This window comes from Mauremys mutica, chromosome 23, assembly GCF_020497125.1.
Source record: "Mauremys mutica isolate MM-2020 ecotype Southern chromosome 23, ASM2049712v1, whole genome shotgun sequence".
In the NCBI taxonomy this organism is placed as follows: Eukaryota; Metazoa; Chordata; order Testudines; family Geoemydidae; genus Mauremys; species Mauremys mutica.
Genome location: NC_059094.1, coordinates 5,899,259 through 5,916,312, shown reverse-complemented (window position 1 = coordinate 5,916,312; position 17,054 = coordinate 5,899,259). Strand labels below are relative to the sequence as shown.

Below are 17,054 nucleotides of genomic sequence, written 5' to 3'. Positions count from 1 at the left end.
TTAATTGATGAAATATGAATGCTGCAGTAATTTGTGCGTTTGTTTTTGTGTCTTGGTTGTTGTAATTACAGAAATGTGGAGAATACTTTTTCGAGGCCTTTGAACTCAAAAGTGGAAGAGCAGGAAGACACGGGGAACACACACCATTCAGTGTTATTTTCCTTGCAAAGGAAAACCATGATTATGAGATGAGCACTAAAGTCTCAAGTTTTCAAAGGTTTGCATAACAAACAAGAGACACATTTTGGGTTGCTTCTTGACTTTGAAGGCTTGCCACTGTCAACTGAAATAAAATGGCAAGATTTAAAGCCTTAACCAAGTTCACAAGGAAAACATTTGGACTAAAAGTTTTGGAAAGTTTTCTCTCTTTGAAGTAGTTTGTCATGCGTTACCAATGTGAACTTTATTGACCCTGAAACATTTTTTTGAATCAAATAGCAACTAGTGATACTTTAGTAAAATCTTATATCAACAACCATCTCTTGGTAGCTCCAGCTTCATAGCAAATGCAGGCAAAGCAGGGAATCTACAGAGGAGACCTTTATTATTCATAAATGAAGCCTGCCAAAACCTGCCCAAAATAGCATTCAAAGACCCTTTTAAGGTCATGGATCCTGAACAAAGCCAGAAAAGCACAAAAAAGGCCGAGGAAAGTCCCAGAAAGAGGCTTACCAAAGGAGAGGCTTTCCAATCCAGTATTTCATCTGCCTCTGCGTATCAGGGCAGCTCTGCTTCTTCACAAGCAACCCCTCTTCGTGATATCATATCGCAGCAGCACTTTTCTGGCTCCTTGCCAATTCCAAGAGAGGACTCTCAGGAGAAAACTGGACATCAGAAGCAACCCAAGCATTCCTCTTTTGAGCACTCGCCCCACGTTTCACAGCTTCAGCAGCATCCACTATCACCAGCATTTATGTCTCCTGGAAAACCAGAGCAGATCCTTGAAGGGCCCACATGGCAGCTAGTTGATCCAGTAAGACCGGGTCCTTCTGGCTCTTTTTCATCACCTGGGCTTCATTCTCATCACAGCCAGCTCATCCCTTCCCATTCCCCAATCCTTCCTGGAGAGGACATGCCATCCGTTCAAAAAGTCTATATCCCTCGACCTTCCCAAGTTTCCTTAAAACAAACTGAGGAAGTGCACAAGAAGGAGAAGAAACCTCAGAAGCCAGGCAAATACATTTGTCAGTACTGCAGTAGGCCTTGTGCAAAGCCGAGTGTACTCCAGAAACATATCCGATCACACACAGGTGAGCGGCCATACCCTTGCATTCCATGTGGCTTTTCTTTTAAGACTAAAAGCAATTTGTATAAACATAGGAAGTCTCATGCTCATAGAATAAAAGCGGGGCTGGCCTCAGGAATTGGAGCAGACATGTATCCTTCCAGTTTGGAAATGGAAAGGATCGGTGGGGAGGAATTTGAAGAACCTACTGAAGGAGAAAGCACAGATTCAGAAGAGGAGACAAGTGCAATGTCAGGTCATTCAGTAGAACTATCACCCAGGCGAAAGCACACCCTGTTATCTAGCACTCATCATAGTCTGGGAAGCCAAGGTTCCAGCCACGACCGGTGTTCATTATCCCATTCCAGTATGTCTCAGTCTCTTGAGGACAACACGCAGTTTGTGGAGCCTTCATCTGATCCTGCTTTGAGCCACAAATCAGAAGATACACATACTATAAAACAGAAGCTTGCACTCCGATTAAGTGAAAGGAAGAAAGTGATAGATGAGCAGGCATTCCTCAGCCCTGGCAGTAAAGGAAGTACAGAGTCAGGCTACTTCTCGCGATCAGAAAGTGCAGAACAACAAATCAGCCCACCAAATACAAATGCAAAATCTTATGCAGAAATTATTTTTGGGAAATGTGGGAGAATTGGGCAAAGGACACCAATGTTAGCTGTAACCACAACCCAGGGGTTTCCGCACGTGTCCACTGAAGATAAACCTAGCATGGTACCATTATCTGTGCCTAGAACACAGGTTATTGAACACATCACTAAGCTAATTACAATTAATGAAGCTGTTGTAGATACCAGTGAAATAGATAGTGTGAAGCCTAGAAGAAGTTCGTTATCTAGACGTAGCAGCATTGAATCTCCAAAGTCTGGTGTATATAGAGAACCATTTCAGTTTGACAGCAAGTCTGGTTCCAGTAGCCAGTTGAATGCATCAAAATCATTGACATCCCATGGTGAAAAAATTAAACCTGAACAATCATTGTTATCACTTCAGCAATCCCACAGTGCCACAGAGACAGTGCCTCTCCTAAGAAGCCACTCAATGCCTTCTGCTGCCTGCAGTATAAGCTCCCCTCAGACCTTTAGAGGTAGTTATTCATTTGATGACCACATCATGGAATCTGATGTCGTAAGCCGCAGTCAAGTGTTTTCTTCACATCCTCGAATGCTAAAACGACAACCAGCTATTGAGCTACCTTTGGGAATGGAATATGGTTCAGAGGAGGTTAGCTCAGTAAGCAAAGAAACCATTTCCAAACCTGCCGAAGAACAAGAAATCAAGGAAAGTGATCTGACCAGAAAGTCAAGGAAGGGTCCAAAAGTTAAAGGGTTCATTTATGAGTGTAATATCTGTGGTGCTCGATACAAGAAAAGGGATAATTATGAAGCGCATAAGAAATATTACTGTTCAGAACTTCAGATCTCGAAGCCTCGTTCTTCCAGTTCCCATACTTCTGCAGAAGCTGAGAAAAGTCTTGTGGATCCTGATACATGGCCGCAGATGATGCATTACAAGCTGGGGACCAGTTTAGAGCTTACTCCACTCAGAAAAAGACGAAAAGAGAAGAGCCTTGGTGATGATGAGGACCCTCCAGCTTTTGAGTTGCCTGAAACTCCCTCATCCAGCATGAGGCCAGTAAGTCAGTTTGCTAACCCAGCATCATCGGATGTTGCTTTGAACTTACCCCGTGAGTCCATTAAGTCACCAGCTGATACAAGTAAAGCCATGCCGCTCACCGAAGTCAGTGCTGGCTTTCACTCCAGAACTACAAAGCCAGCTTCTAGTACAGAAAGCAAAGAGAGAAGAAAAACTTCAAAAGAGATCTCTGTCATCCAGCATACAAGTTCCTTCGAGAAGTCTGACTCTATAGAACAGCTGAGCAGCTTGGAAGCAGAAGAAAAACCTATATCACAGTATTCATCTCAGCCAGCAGTGCAGCACAGTAGGCCATCTCATTCCCTGCAGCCAAAGCTGGTACGCCAACCCAACATCCAGGTCCCTGAGATTCTTGTCACTGAAGAGCCTGATAGACCTGAAACCGAGCCTGAGCCGCCTCCTAAAGAGCCAGAAAAAACTGAGGAATTTCAGTGGCCTCAGAGAAGCCAAACTCTTTCCCAGCTTCCTGCTGAGAAACTCCCACCAAAAAAGAAAAGGCTGCGGCTGGCAGAAATGGCTCAGTCTTCTGGAGAGTCCAGTTTTGAGTCTGTCTCCCTGACGAGAAGTCCAAGTCAGGAAAGTAGTATATCCCATGGCTCCAGCCATTCCATTTCATTTGATCGTGAAGAATACAGTAAATCCGAGGCTGTCAGCCAGCCCTCCGAATCCCATACTAAACCCCTTGGCATTGGCTCACATATGTTAATGGTACCAAGCCACCATCATCATTCCAGGGAAATGCGAAGATCTGCTTCTGAGCAGACCCCTAATGTGTCTCATCCTTCTCAGATGTCGGAGCCCCGTAGTAAATCATTTGACTATGGGAGCTTATCGTCCTCTTCTGCTTCAACACCTGGCCCTTCAGTTTCCTCGGCTCCACAGGAGAGGAGGAAGTGCTTTCTGGTTAGGCAAGCATCTCTCACCAGGCATCCAGAGCATGAGGCAGACTCAGGCCCAAAAGGAAGGCAAGAGACAGAAGAACCATTGCCTTCTTCCAGTAAATCTCCTGTCACCAGCTTGCCCCATCAGCCTACATCTTCATCGTCCTCATCCTCATATAGAGATAAGAGTCAGCCAAAAGATAGCCCTCAGCCTGTGTACAGCCAGCCATACTCTGAGGCTCTGCAGGTGTTTCATCATCCGATGCCACAACTAGCGCTGCATGAAAAACAGCGTCTGTCCCCCCAAGTATCTCTCTTCCCTTTCCAGCATCTTCTGCCGCAGCCGGGACAGTCTGCAGAGCTCTTCTCCACTCATACTATGTCCGACATCCTCTCTGCTCAATTTCCTATGCCACAGATTCCTCCCTCTATATTTCAGACACCACCACTTCCTCTCCAGCAGGCTCTTCTCCACCCAGGCCAGCTTCACGTTGTCCCTCCGTTAATGTCGCATCCAGCAGAAGTACCATTCAGGCAGCACTCTTCATTCTTACCTGTCCATTACCCAGGATCCTCACCACCCCTTTCTGCATTTTTTCTACCTCTACAGTCTCCGTTTGCTCTCCAGTTGCCGGGTGAGGTTGGTGGCCATTTACCGCAGATCAAATCCAGTGTCTCTCCACCAGCAGGGGCCTCCAGCCTTTCTCCATGCACAGAATACAGCTCCGACAGCAGGTTACATCCTTTGACCCGCACAACCAGCCCTTCAGCCCCAGTCTCCACATCTCAACTGATGGTTCCTACGTGTCCAGATCCTATGGTGTCACTTGTAGTCCCCGTTCGCATTCAGACTAACATGCCAACCTATGGGAGTGCAATGTATACTACTCTTTCTCAAATCCTAGTCACTCAGTCCCAGTGTAGTCCATCTTCTATTGTCCTTCCAAAGTTTGATGATCGCCAACCCAAGGGTGCCCTGGTGTGCAGCTCTGATGTTCATGGAATAGGCTTCGATTTGGCACAGATGATCACCGAGGATCAAAGAAGCATCTTCCAGACTCCGTATCTGAGAGTGCCATTGCCATTACCAGAAAGGAAAGGCTATATGCCACTCACCTCCCCATCAGAAAGTGTCCTGGGATTGGAAGGGGGCTCATCAACAGTTGGTGGAAGCAAGCGGATGCTCTCTCCAGCTGGTAGCTTGGAGCTGACAATGGAAACACAGCAGCAGAAAAGAGTGAAAGAGGAGGAAGTCTCTGAAGTGGAAGAAAAGTTGGAAGTGGTGAAGCCACCCAGTGCAATAGAGGAGGGGAAAAAGCAGGATAGATCTCACTTTCTGGCAGAGAGCCAAGGCCGGCTTGAGGTTGAAACTCCACCTAGTTTGTCCTCTGAGCAATCCGAGCCAAAGGAAATCCCAAGTACGATGCCACCAGCCTTGCCACATTCAGGTGCTTTGAGCTTTGAGGCACTGGAAGAATACCCACCACAAGCTGGCAAGCAGTTCCGAAGCAAGACACCTTTGCAGACAGTAAAGAAGGAAGACTCCAAAGAGCTGGCGGAACACCCCCTACCAAATCCTCCGAGCCCAGCACCTCATTCCGATGTCACACAAAGTGCAATGAAGTCTCGAGAAGGTACAGATCTGAAGAAGGTACTTCAGTTCCCCAGTCTCCACACAACTACTAATGTCAGTTGGTGCTATTTAAACTACATAAAGCCAAATCACATCCAGCAAGTCGACCGAAGGTCCTCAGTGTATGCCAGCTGGTGCATTAGCTTGTATAATCCCAACCTCCCAGGTATATCCACTAAAGCAGCCCTCTCGCTCCTGAGATCCAAGCAGAAGGTGTGCAAAGAAATCTATACCATGGCTACAGCTCCACGTCCAGAGACAGGCAGGCTTGTGCCGTCCAGCTCCAGGAAGCCAAAAATGACTGAGGTAAGAAAATTGTTGCTTTTCTCCTACCTGTGTGGGGATGGGGGAGGGGACAGAAATGCAGGGTGGGGAGGTGTTAATTTAGTAGGGTCTCTTTGTGCATCCCTTTCTCACACTGGTGAGCGCTTACCCTCAGTGGGACAGCGGGAGTGCATAAGAACACAAAAGACACTATTGGCCAAAAGACATTGGCAAATCTGCTTTATGGCAGGACATTATATAGTTCAGTGTCTAGTTGTCTGGTAATCAGCAGAGCAGTACGTGATCGCCTCCTTACTTTGAATTACCAGTACTGAGCACAAAAGATGACACTTACATTTGCCTTGATATTTCAGGGTTTTTTTTTTTAATTCTCATTTTGTTTTGTGCAATGTTAATAAAAAAATAAACTAGTATGTAGGGAGGGATGTTTTCATAGGGTTGGAAGGGACCTCAGGAGCTCATCTAGTTCAACCCCCTGCTCAAAGCAGGACCAGTCCCCAAATGGCCCCCTCAGGGATTGAACTCACAACCCTGGGTTCATCAGGCCAATGCTCAAACCACTGAACTGTCCTGGGGTTCTATCTGTGAGTCTATCTACCTATCCCACAGTCAGCATCATGGTATCTGAACAGGCAAAAGTACTCGGGGCCAGATTTACAAAGATATTTAGGAACCTAAAGATGCAGATTGGCACGTCGTGGGATTTACTAAAGCACCTAAACAGCTTGGGCACTTAACTCCCATTGAAAAATCAATGGGAGTTAGGCACTTAACTCACTTTGGTGCTTATATGCCACTAGGTGCCTAACTGCATCTTTAAGGGCCTAAATACTTTTGTAAAATTGACCCTAAACCCCAAAAAGGGTTAAAAGAAGTAAGACAAACCTGTTTTATATTCTTAACCAACCATGCCACAGTCATGCAAGCTGCTTCACCCAGGCAGAGCCCGGCGACTGCAGAGCTCCACTAAAGTCACTGGGGTGCCATGTGGGCCTATGGGTCAGGGAGAAGCCATTGGGTACCACACGGTGCTTTCCCCTTCATTTTGGTGGTGGGGAGGGGAGGGAGGATTCCAGAGCATAGCACATACTGTTTTCAGTTAATATGGAACTATAGAAATCCCTAATCCGGGTCATGATTATGCAGATTAGCAAACAGAATTGCACTGAAGTTTTTGCAATTTGATACTCATTTCAACCCAGTTTGTACTGCCCGATTGTTCATTTTATTTCTGAATCGCAAAATGAACCCTGAAGATTGAATTTATTGTAATGTCAGCTGCAATTGCTGCTTATAAATATGTCTTAAAATACGCACCAGAGTTACCATATTTCTCTTCAGAAGTTCCATCAATCTCCTGCAGAAACCCCCAAGACATGATTTCAAGGAGCTAGGAGACACATACTATGTGTGTTATAATAACAATAACAAATACTTTACCCTTATGCTGCATCCTTCATCCTAAAGAGTCTCAAAGTGAATTACCAACTATGAGCCTCATTCTGAGAAATGCTGAGCCACCCACCTGCCATTTGACTTTGTCATGGGCTGTGGGTGCTCACACATACACAGAGTAGTGCTTTTAGGCTGTGCTGGGTAAGATGACGTAAACATCAGGTTTAAAATATCTGGTTTCCCTGTAATCGTAGGTTAAAATCTAGACAGGGATGACACAACTCTCAATCCTCAAGACAGAGATATTTCATTACATGCAGTTTCCCCCAATGGATTAAAGATCTTTTTCCAAAACCTTAAAAAGAAAGACCCAGTGGATATTAAAGTGGTCATGATGCATTTAGCAAGAGTAGGGGATTTGTCCTGGTGTATCTACAAAATGTACCTCCCCACACTGTTGTGCTCTCTCTTATATATCTGTCTCCCACTCCAAAGCCACTGCCATTTACTGGCGGTATGTGTATATATGTGTAAAATGTTTCATGATGAAAGGTTCTGTGTATGTGTAAAATATATTTTTAAGTTTACTGTATCCAGCTGGGACACACTAAATTGGGATGGCTGCTTTATTGATGTGTCTTCTAAGAAAATGCTTTTCCTTAGTTTATATTAGTAACTGCTGCTTCAGTGGGATAGTATTAGTACAAATCATGTTTCATTCAATGGAGGAAAAAAAATGATTTTTAATCAAATGTTCAGTAGGAGTGAAATTCTAAAGCCTGCTCATGTACATGCTATTGAGAGAGATTCCCAGGGACAGTTTCCTGGCTACCCAGGAAGCTGTGGTCAACAATAGCTGGGTTCTAATGGCCTCAGTCAAGGGGCTGAAAGTTCAGGTTTCAGTCCAAACCTTTGTAATTATTTTCCTTAAAAATCGTCTTTCTATAACTATACATTGTCAGTTAATACAGTAGAAATGTGAATATAAACCATAATCTTTAATACAAGAGGACATACCGTCAGTTACCAGTAAACTGTAGTACCTTGCATACAGTCTTCAGACTTGGCTTGATTTTTCAATCTCAGGGAGATTTACCAAGCAGGTGAAGTTTGAAGCAAGAGTAGACTGCTCTGCAAACAGCTGCATGACTAACTAAACTGCTTAGTGAGCATGCACACTTGGTAAATGATGCAATTGTATAATAGTAAAATAGCAACTTTATAATTTATTTTACATCTGTCTAGGGCCTTCCATCTGTCCATGTATATCTGACCCTTTCAAAAACATTAATATATTAAGCCTAACGCTACATCTGTGATGGCATATATCATTACTGTTCTTTTACAAACGGTGAAACGGGGGCATAGAAAAAGTTAAGGTGAAAACTTGCAGAAAAGTTTCATTAACTTTGGCTGGTCAAATCATGACATCTAAGGTTTGGTTTTCAAAGGTGCCGATCATCTGTACTCCCACTGACTTCATTTGGAGTTGTAGGTTCTCAGCACCCTGCAGTCCCCACAAAAAAATCCCTGCAGCTGGGTGTCTCAGGACCTGGGTTAACTGACTTGGGCTTGTGCTGCGGGTCTAAAAATAGTAATCGACATTGCTATTTTTAGCCCCACAGCACAGACCCTATGAGCCTAAGTTTGTTGACACAGGCTCTGATACTCACTGCTGTGGGGATTTTTTTGCTGTGTAGACGTACGCTGAGTGTCTCAAGCCAGATTCCCAAAATTAGTGGACAATTTTGAAAACTTTGCCCTAAGTGATTTGCCAAGTGTCATATCACTACTCTGTGGTAGATCTTCCTTCCTCTGGCTAGTATTCTGATTGTAGTTTGCACTAACACACAGTAGTGACACTTCTCACAAGCCACTCCCAACCTTCCTCCAAGCAGTAAACTGTTGATCATCTGGGACACAGTTTAATGCTATGGATGATACATTGAGCATCTAATGGCAATATCCACAAAATGAAATCACTCTGTACTGCTGTGTACACAGAGCAAATATAATTCAGGTGAAAGCTAACTTGCCTTGCACTTTCAAACCTTTGTGGATGATGTGAAAGAAAATGTTTTGTTAACTCATAACTTTGTAATGTCACCAAATGTAATGTCATGCAGAGCTCCTTGAAGTAGCATAACGAGGTCCAGATGCAGAGTCTTGCTCTTCTCAGAACAGATTGAGTCACATAGCACAGAACATAATGATCTACAGTCACTGTGTGATTGGGTCTATGACAAAGCAAAGAGCCTCCTGCTTAGCAGTGGGAAGAAGAGAAAACTTCACGTTTAGAACCTCTTGGGGGAGAGGGAGAAACAGTTTTTGTTGGCATTATATTGTGGCGGTGGGGGTGCTAAACCCCGGGCTAGCTTTGCGCTTCTTGAAAGGAAGTCACCCAAGAGCTTTCGGTAACCATCGGCTCATACAAAGTTTAGAGGGCGAAAATCTAGATTTCTGAAGAAAGATACCACAGCTGAGGCCAAACTCCTACATTTTAAAACTATTTCCTTTCTAGTAATTCATACACTGTCTGAATCTATCAGAGAGAGTGTATGGATATATAGGAGATAATATCTAACAGCTGGAGCAATGCACTGGGAACCTGGTCTCCTGGTTTCTATTCCCGACTGCCACTGACTCACTCAGTGACCCTGGGCAAGACATTTCACCTGTCTATGCCTCAGTTTTCAGATTTGTAAAATGAAGATAACTGTATAGACCCACCTTGCAAGAGGGATGTAATTCTTAAATATTTGTTAATGATTATTGTTTTTATAATAAAATATGTAAATAGTTGTTAATTTACATGGTGCTTTAACACATTCCCAACCCTTAAAATTTCAGTCTAAATAAGACATATCAAACAGAGGACAAGATCCAGAATTAGAGATCATGTTTGAAAATGTAAGTCCTAGTTACTAGGGTACAGTCGTCATAGTCAGCGCCACATGTGGTAGGGTGCCTTCCCTATCTGAGGGGACCCAGTGTATATGGTCTGTGTGTTTGTTAGAGCCATTTGAAATGTAATAAATGATTGTTTTGCTCTTTTGGGGAGGTAGGTTCATTTGCCTTCACTCCTTTCCAATGAAGGTCGAAAAGATTTAACTAGAGCTGAGAAGGAAGAGGATAAAAGAGGCAAATCAGAAGAAGAGGCTCCCGTATCCAAAAGAGGGGAGCCAGCCAGGATCAAGATCTTTGAAGGAGGGTAAGTATCACGTTTTGTTTTCAGACTTTTATTACAGCCTGTTGCATAAGAGCGATCAGTAAAAACAAAGTCAAGTCAGTAAAGGTGTCTGGTGGATATCAGCAGGGGATGGCCGGGTATAGATCGACATGAGCAGTTCCCTTTTACTTTTCTACAGCCACCTTAAACTAAACACCCTTGAGATTTCTATATAATTCAGGCTGGATTCAGTTTCTTTCCTGAGTTGGTCTTCAAGTTAGCAAGCACATCATTAGCACCGCTCTGCAGGTGGTTCAGTTGAGACAGCTGAAGAGTGCCGATTTTTCCTGCAGCTGGACTGTGGACTGCAGTGGGGATGACACCATATTTCCTAGTTCTTTTCAGAGTCTTCCACTCAAAATAAAGTTCTCATTAGTTGTTTTGCCTGTATGATGAAGGAATTGGAATGATCTTTTCTGAAGATGGGGGTTTTTTGCTGGGGAGTTGAAAGGATAGATTGCATAGGCTTAGCAAACTGGTCAATTGACCTGTCAAATAATGTCAGTTGACCACTTATTTATTATTTGGCCATCATGAAATATTGTCAGATATTCCAAGAATGCCCTGCTATAGGCAGCAGCAGGATGGTGTCAGTCTTTAATTCTTTTAGAACTTCATTGTTTTGCATTTTTCTGAGTTAAAGTCCCTTGGTTAAGTAACTTATTTTTTGTAATTAGGCATAAGTCTCTAACGCTAAGCCTACTGGCGGCCATAATGTCTGCTCTTTTTTGTTACTTTTGTTACTGTACTGATACATTTCTGCTTTAAAGTATTTGACCATTTTTCACATTATTTCACAGTATTTGACTGGCCAATTGACCAATTGTTTTTACACAGGTCAAATGCCCACCAGTGGGATTGCTTTATATATACTTGTTTGGGCTCCCTCCCAATTCTCTGATTTAGCTACCAAAGTAGTTCCAACCAAAAGCTTTAAATTTGCTCAATCATCTGTTCTTACTTCATGGTAATTCATCACACTCCCTTGCACTCCCTTAATATTTCTGATTATCTTTTGAAAAATAAAAATCAGTTAACAAGTAGTATATCAGTGGGATACAATTAAGAATCCTACATCCTATATATTTCAAAAGGGGCAGAAAAAAAACGTCAGAAGCTTGTAGCAGGATAGGTCGGTCCTGCTGGGAGATGGTGAGTCCTCTTGGTTTTGTCTGGTTGGAAAAGACTTTGTTGTGGCAGGGGTGTGGTTTTCTCTTTTCTATTACCTGTGTACATTTGCTTTTCTTTTCAAATGTTGAATTAGCATACAATCAAAGTATGTAAACCAAAAGAGAGCTTAATGAAAGTCTGCCATTAGGTTCAGTCCAAGCAGTCCATCTCTTGCTTACATGTATGGCCTCAAATTTACAAGTCAACTCAGCTTGCATAGATGTAGGCAATGGCATTGAGAGGTAGATCTATGCAGAGAAGTATAGAAGAGCAAACAAATAATATCTCATCTTGAACTCTGTGGCTAGCAAGTCAGTATTTATTAGCTAACACCCTTCAGAATAAGTGAGTTCCCAGGATTTAGGAGGCAGGCTTGGGAATGGGAGCAAAGCCACGCTTGGAAGACACTGTGCAAATACTCTTGTTTAGGCAGGTTGGTGTTACTTCTGTGTAGTGAATGAATTTCCCATGGACAAATGATCCTTGCATGTTATTGTCTTTAAACACATGAAGCACCGTCACTGCCCTCATATTGGTTTTTCTTGGAACTAGGAATCTCAGAGGGAAACTCATATTCTGGGAGTTAGATACCTGTCATCTGTGATCAAGTAGGAGGACAATCTGATGCGGCTGAAATTCACCTTACTTGACACAAATCAGCATAGGAGTCTCTCTCCCAGAGTGGCCCATTTTAAGAGAATTCTGCTCTAAACAGTAGGGAAATGAATTGTAGGTGTCCCACTCAGGGCTTAACTGAAAAACCCATGTTCCCCAATACTGAGCGAAATCCAGTCTCTTAACTACATTTTATTAAACTTTACACCTTTTAAAAAACAAAACAAAGTAACTCTTTTTAACATGCTCTGTGTAACATAACATCAATGAATGTATTACTCATCCTGAAATAACCTTACATTTTATTTCAAAACACTAGTAGAATTGACCAAAAAAAGCCATACTTCTGTATATAGAAGAGAAGATGACAGCTGCTTACTGCCACGCATAATCACTGATGCAGCACATCAGAAATGGGTGCTAAAATATTACCTCCAAATTACAGAGTACAGGCTCCACTCAGAGCTCTGATTGTCAGCACAGGGAAGGTGGTTCACCAGAGATACTATGGGAACACTCAGTGGTCAATGTTTTATCATATCAGTGCAGCTATCGATATGGAACGATTTAGCCCCTAACACACTTTACATTCTTTGCTTGGCAAAGTGACTCTTCTCGGGACACTTTCTACCAGTGAAGTGACCAGCCTTCAGAGGGTTACACGGGGACTGCAGTACTTTGTGAGTGGTTTCACACTCAGCCTGCTGGGAATATTTTTCAGAATTTGGTTACCCACTCCCCCAAAGAAGTTATCGAATTGTGGTTTTATTCGTAGGGACAATACCCTCTTTCCCTTATTTTCCCCTTTGTCTCTTTGCCTCACCCTGGTCCGGTAGTATTGGCCAGACCCATCCAACCAACCAGCTATGGTTGGTCGCAGATCTTTTGGGAGCCTTTTAATGCTTCTTGTGGGTCAGCCAGAGAGAATCACTGCAAAACAATTCAAGATGCTACTCCTGCAAAAGTTGAGCTTGCTGCATCTCTCTCACTCCAGCTCCTTCTTTCTCTCTCTCCGGCTCTTTCTTCAGACTCCTCTTTCATTCCCACTGCTGCTATCAGCACTCACCTCCCTCCGTATTGCTATTACTCTTTGGCTTCACCATTCAACTTCTCCCACGAGTACCTCATTTACAATGCTGCTGATACCAGCTGCTGTCCAGCCTGCTAACAGGGGAATAAGAGCTATACCTCAAGATTCCCATTCCACCCATTAGCCAATCTTAAAGGAGAAGAGTGATGACCCTTACAGTGAATCTGTGAGAGTCTCCAGACCCCATGTTTGACCGTCAGACCTGCCCCAGTGTCACTCATTTTAAAACATGTACTGTTGTCGCCATATTTTAAAATGTCTCTCTGGCAGTTCTGAGAGGCTGATACCTGGTTTTGTTGCGTTTTACCCTCAGAGGACTTTTTAAACAGAGATGGTCCCGAACTGGAGCTCCAGATCCGAATGCTCTTGAGCTACCGAGAAGTTCTGGTTCAGAATCCAATTTTTGTTGATGCTGAACATTGCCCTGAAGGTTTCATTCATGACTGTATTCAAAATCCAGAGTTAAGAGACAGAAATGTTCCCATCTGGAGCGCAGCAGCATGGTGGTGACCAAAAGGTGCCTGTGTGAAATGTTTTGGGTCTCAGGCCCATGCCATCCCCATCCCCTCTTCATGTCACCACAAGACCATTAATTGGGCCCCTGTTGCCTGTCTCAGCAGACAAGCTAACAACTAAGTGAGCCACAGAGTCTGGGCCATGGCAGTGATTTTTAAATGAACCTAAGGGAGCAAAGCGCCCAACTACCATTGAATTTTACTGGGATTTAGGCATCTAACTCCCTTAGGCTCCTTTGAAATCCCAGTCTAGGCTTTTCACCATGTCAGGGTTCAGCTCTATTTGGGAGTCTGAGCGAAACTTGTCTGGTTCTGCCTGTACTTTACCTGGAGTTGAACAAAGGACTTGTCCCCAGAGCTGTCAATCAAAACTTTCAAACCAGAACTAATTCCACTTTGGAGAACAAACCCCAAAACTGAAACCCATTTGGCCAGTAGTTTCAGCAGCTGGATTTCACTCTTAATGCTGAAAATTCTTAAGAATTTATATATAGCCAGGAATCTGCAATTGCACCAAACTTTCACCCAATACAAACAAACCTATCCTGTGAAGGGCCTTACTGTAAAACAACTGGTGTCATTCGTTTTTCTGAGCTCAGAGACTGCCAATGTGTGTATTTAGATCTCTTAATTCAGGGTCTCTCAAGTGGTCATTGCATAAAAAAACATGCCACAGCTGATACTTCTTGCAGAGATAATAAAAACACCCACATGGTGTTTGACTGAAGGACATTGAAGTGATTTTGAACAATGAAAATTATCTTTAAAGGTCAAGTGGACCAATGCTAGTTTGGGAGCAGTGTCATGATTCCTCAGTGCCTCTGTATCATCTTCATCAGTATACTTCAGTGTTTCAGGGGTGTCATCCCCATTTTGAAATCTTACATCATGAAATTGTAGATCAATATTGACTAGGTGTGAAAGAGGGGAGTCTGTCATGGTAGCCTGCTTACTATGCATTAGTGTAGCCAAGATGAAATCTAATATTCTGGGGAGTGGTTACAGTCAATATATTTTCTACTGTTTCATGGCCAACCCCTCTGCGCTTTCACAATACTGCATCATTTTTGGTCATTGCACTGGGGAAGGTAATGCTAAGATCTAAGCAGGTTAGTCACTGATAGTTTCACTTATGCTTCTATAAGACTATCACGTACAATTGGTACTTCATAAAAGGGGAAGGGAGGGATGCATTCTCCAGAAAGCAGACACAAATGGCCTGGCTTGTCTGTTGTTGTTAATGGTAAAACTTCATTTTTCTTTGTAGGAGGAGATGCTTGTTACGATTGTGGGCTGAATTCTCCTCTCATTCTTTTAAAACAGTAAAACTCCATTGACTCCACTGTAGTTACTCCAGATTTACACCAGCACGTGTGTCACTCCACCAATTTGACCAGTTTCTAGTCTCATTTACTCTGGTTTTACACCAGTGCAATTTCATTGACTTCAGTTGAATTGCATGTGAGTGAAAGAAGAATCACCCTAATCACGTTTCATTTTTGCACATCTCTGGTAGTAAGGGCAATGTTGTCTGGTTTCGTTTTGCATTAGAGACTTTAGGTTGATTTGCAGGGAGTCAGAGCAACATTCAGGCCCTTACTAGGATCACTCGTCTTGTTCTAATTCCTTCATCCAGCCTCCTTAGTAAAACTTCACCACTGATGGCTCTAGTGTCATCAACCCTAAAGTCCTTTGAATCAAGGTTATGATTTCAGTGTAAAATCAACATCCCACCCAGTGCTGCCTTGGGCAGACTAAATGTCTAATTGAAAGAATTCAAAACCCATTGCCTTGTCTTTCTAGTACAATACAAATAATCAGAGGACTAGATGAGATTCAGACTTGTTGCTCCCCAGAAAGTCCCAGGGTTGAGCTGCAAGATACTCTGCCTTGTAGTGCTGTTTTCCAGACCCCATGCTGGATCTGAGAAAGTTTCCTTTCAGACTAGGGGAAATGTAGAAACCTTGGAGCTGTTTCTTCAATATCACTACTAATCAATGGATACATTTTTTAAAAATCGTTTTTGGATCACAGTAGCTGCCTCCAACTGCTTTTTCCCCTGTGATTTCTCGCCTTGGTGGACAACCTAGAATCTGTGGTTGGCTTCTCCTTGATGATCTCATCCCCTTTCTATGACAGGCTGCGGAAGTTGCAGTTCCAGACGCTGGCTGACACTCCTCATGGAAAATCCCTGGCACAACAATGCAAATGTTTCACTCCCCCAGAGAAACTCTCTTCTTTAAACAAGCAAAGTTTCGCAACGTGCAACTCCAAATGGAACCCAATTCACTAGGTTTCCTTTGCTACTTAGGTGAGCTCAAGGAATTCGCCAGTTTTATTTTTAAAGTAATTTTTCCCAGAGACATTGGCTTGAGCACATAATGAGCCATGTATCAGCTAAGAGGACTTTGACACGGCTGATGTCAGCATAACACACAGAAATGCTATTGTGGCGGGGGGAATGTTGCTAATTCTCATTCCTTCCTCTGCAAACCTGCTCAGTCTCTCATATGCACCACTTTTTAGCACAGTTTTGTGGTGAGGTACTGTATCTCTCTGAAGCACTTATAGTGTTAAGTGTCAGCTGTTTGTCGTGCATACACTCTTTACAATTACAGCTGGAGGAATTCCTATTATAATATTTTGCTTTTCAAATATTGGTGAAAGCTAGCGAAGCCACTTCATTTAATGTGGGGCACTTCACCAGGAAAGAGAGCAGTTCCTGTGATCAGAGAGCTCAACAGAACATCACGTTAGCTTTTCAATTAGCCGTTGTACAGCCAAAATGATCAGTGTCATTAATTTGGGGTGCCTCCAGTTGTTGGTTGCTGCACCCCTGACTTTCAGAGGTGCAGAGCTGCACAGCTCTGAAACTGTGGAAACACAGCACCTGTGAAAATCAGGCCCTAAGTGTTTCAGGTTGGCACTTGAGACATAGCTGGTGCACAGATATTAATGCTGCTGCTTTTAAGGCAGTTTAAAAAAAAAAAAAGAAGTTTGCACTGTGCTTGCCACTTAAGAAGAGAAAAGAAAAGAAAAAACATGGTGGGGCAGGGCTTGAGGCAAGTCTCTGAAATCTGGACATTTCTGTCTATTAAGCATTTACTTTAAAATGTGGGGAGTGGGAGCGTTTTGATCTTTGGAGCTAGAAGGGGTGAGATTTTCAAAAGGATGCAGGGGACATAGTTGCACAATCCCTACTGGAATTCATAGGGGATGTGCATCGAAATGCCCATGGCAGATTTGAAAACCCCAGCCATTATGTGTAAGTGCTTTTTTGTGTGTGTGGGGGGGGTTGTTTTTATTACTAATTTCAAAAAATCATATCAGTCCAAAATGTTG

General features: G+C 43.2%; 1 protein-coding gene across 1 annotated transcript in view; it reads left to right on the top strand.

Moving 5' to 3' along the window:
- HIVEP3 (HIVEP zinc finger 3) overlaps nt 1-17,054 on the top strand; it is a 110,660-nt gene that overhangs the window by 8,820 nt on the left and 84,786 nt on the right. Inside the window, exons 3-4 of the mRNA XM_044997831.1 lie at nt 72-5,719; nt 10,159-10,304. Of these exons, the coding sequence (XP_044853766.1) occupies nt 608-5,719; nt 10,159-10,304 (5,258 nt within the window). The 5' untranslated portion in view covers nt 72-607. The remainder of the gene's footprint in view (nt 1-71; nt 5,720-10,158; nt 10,305-17,054) is intronic.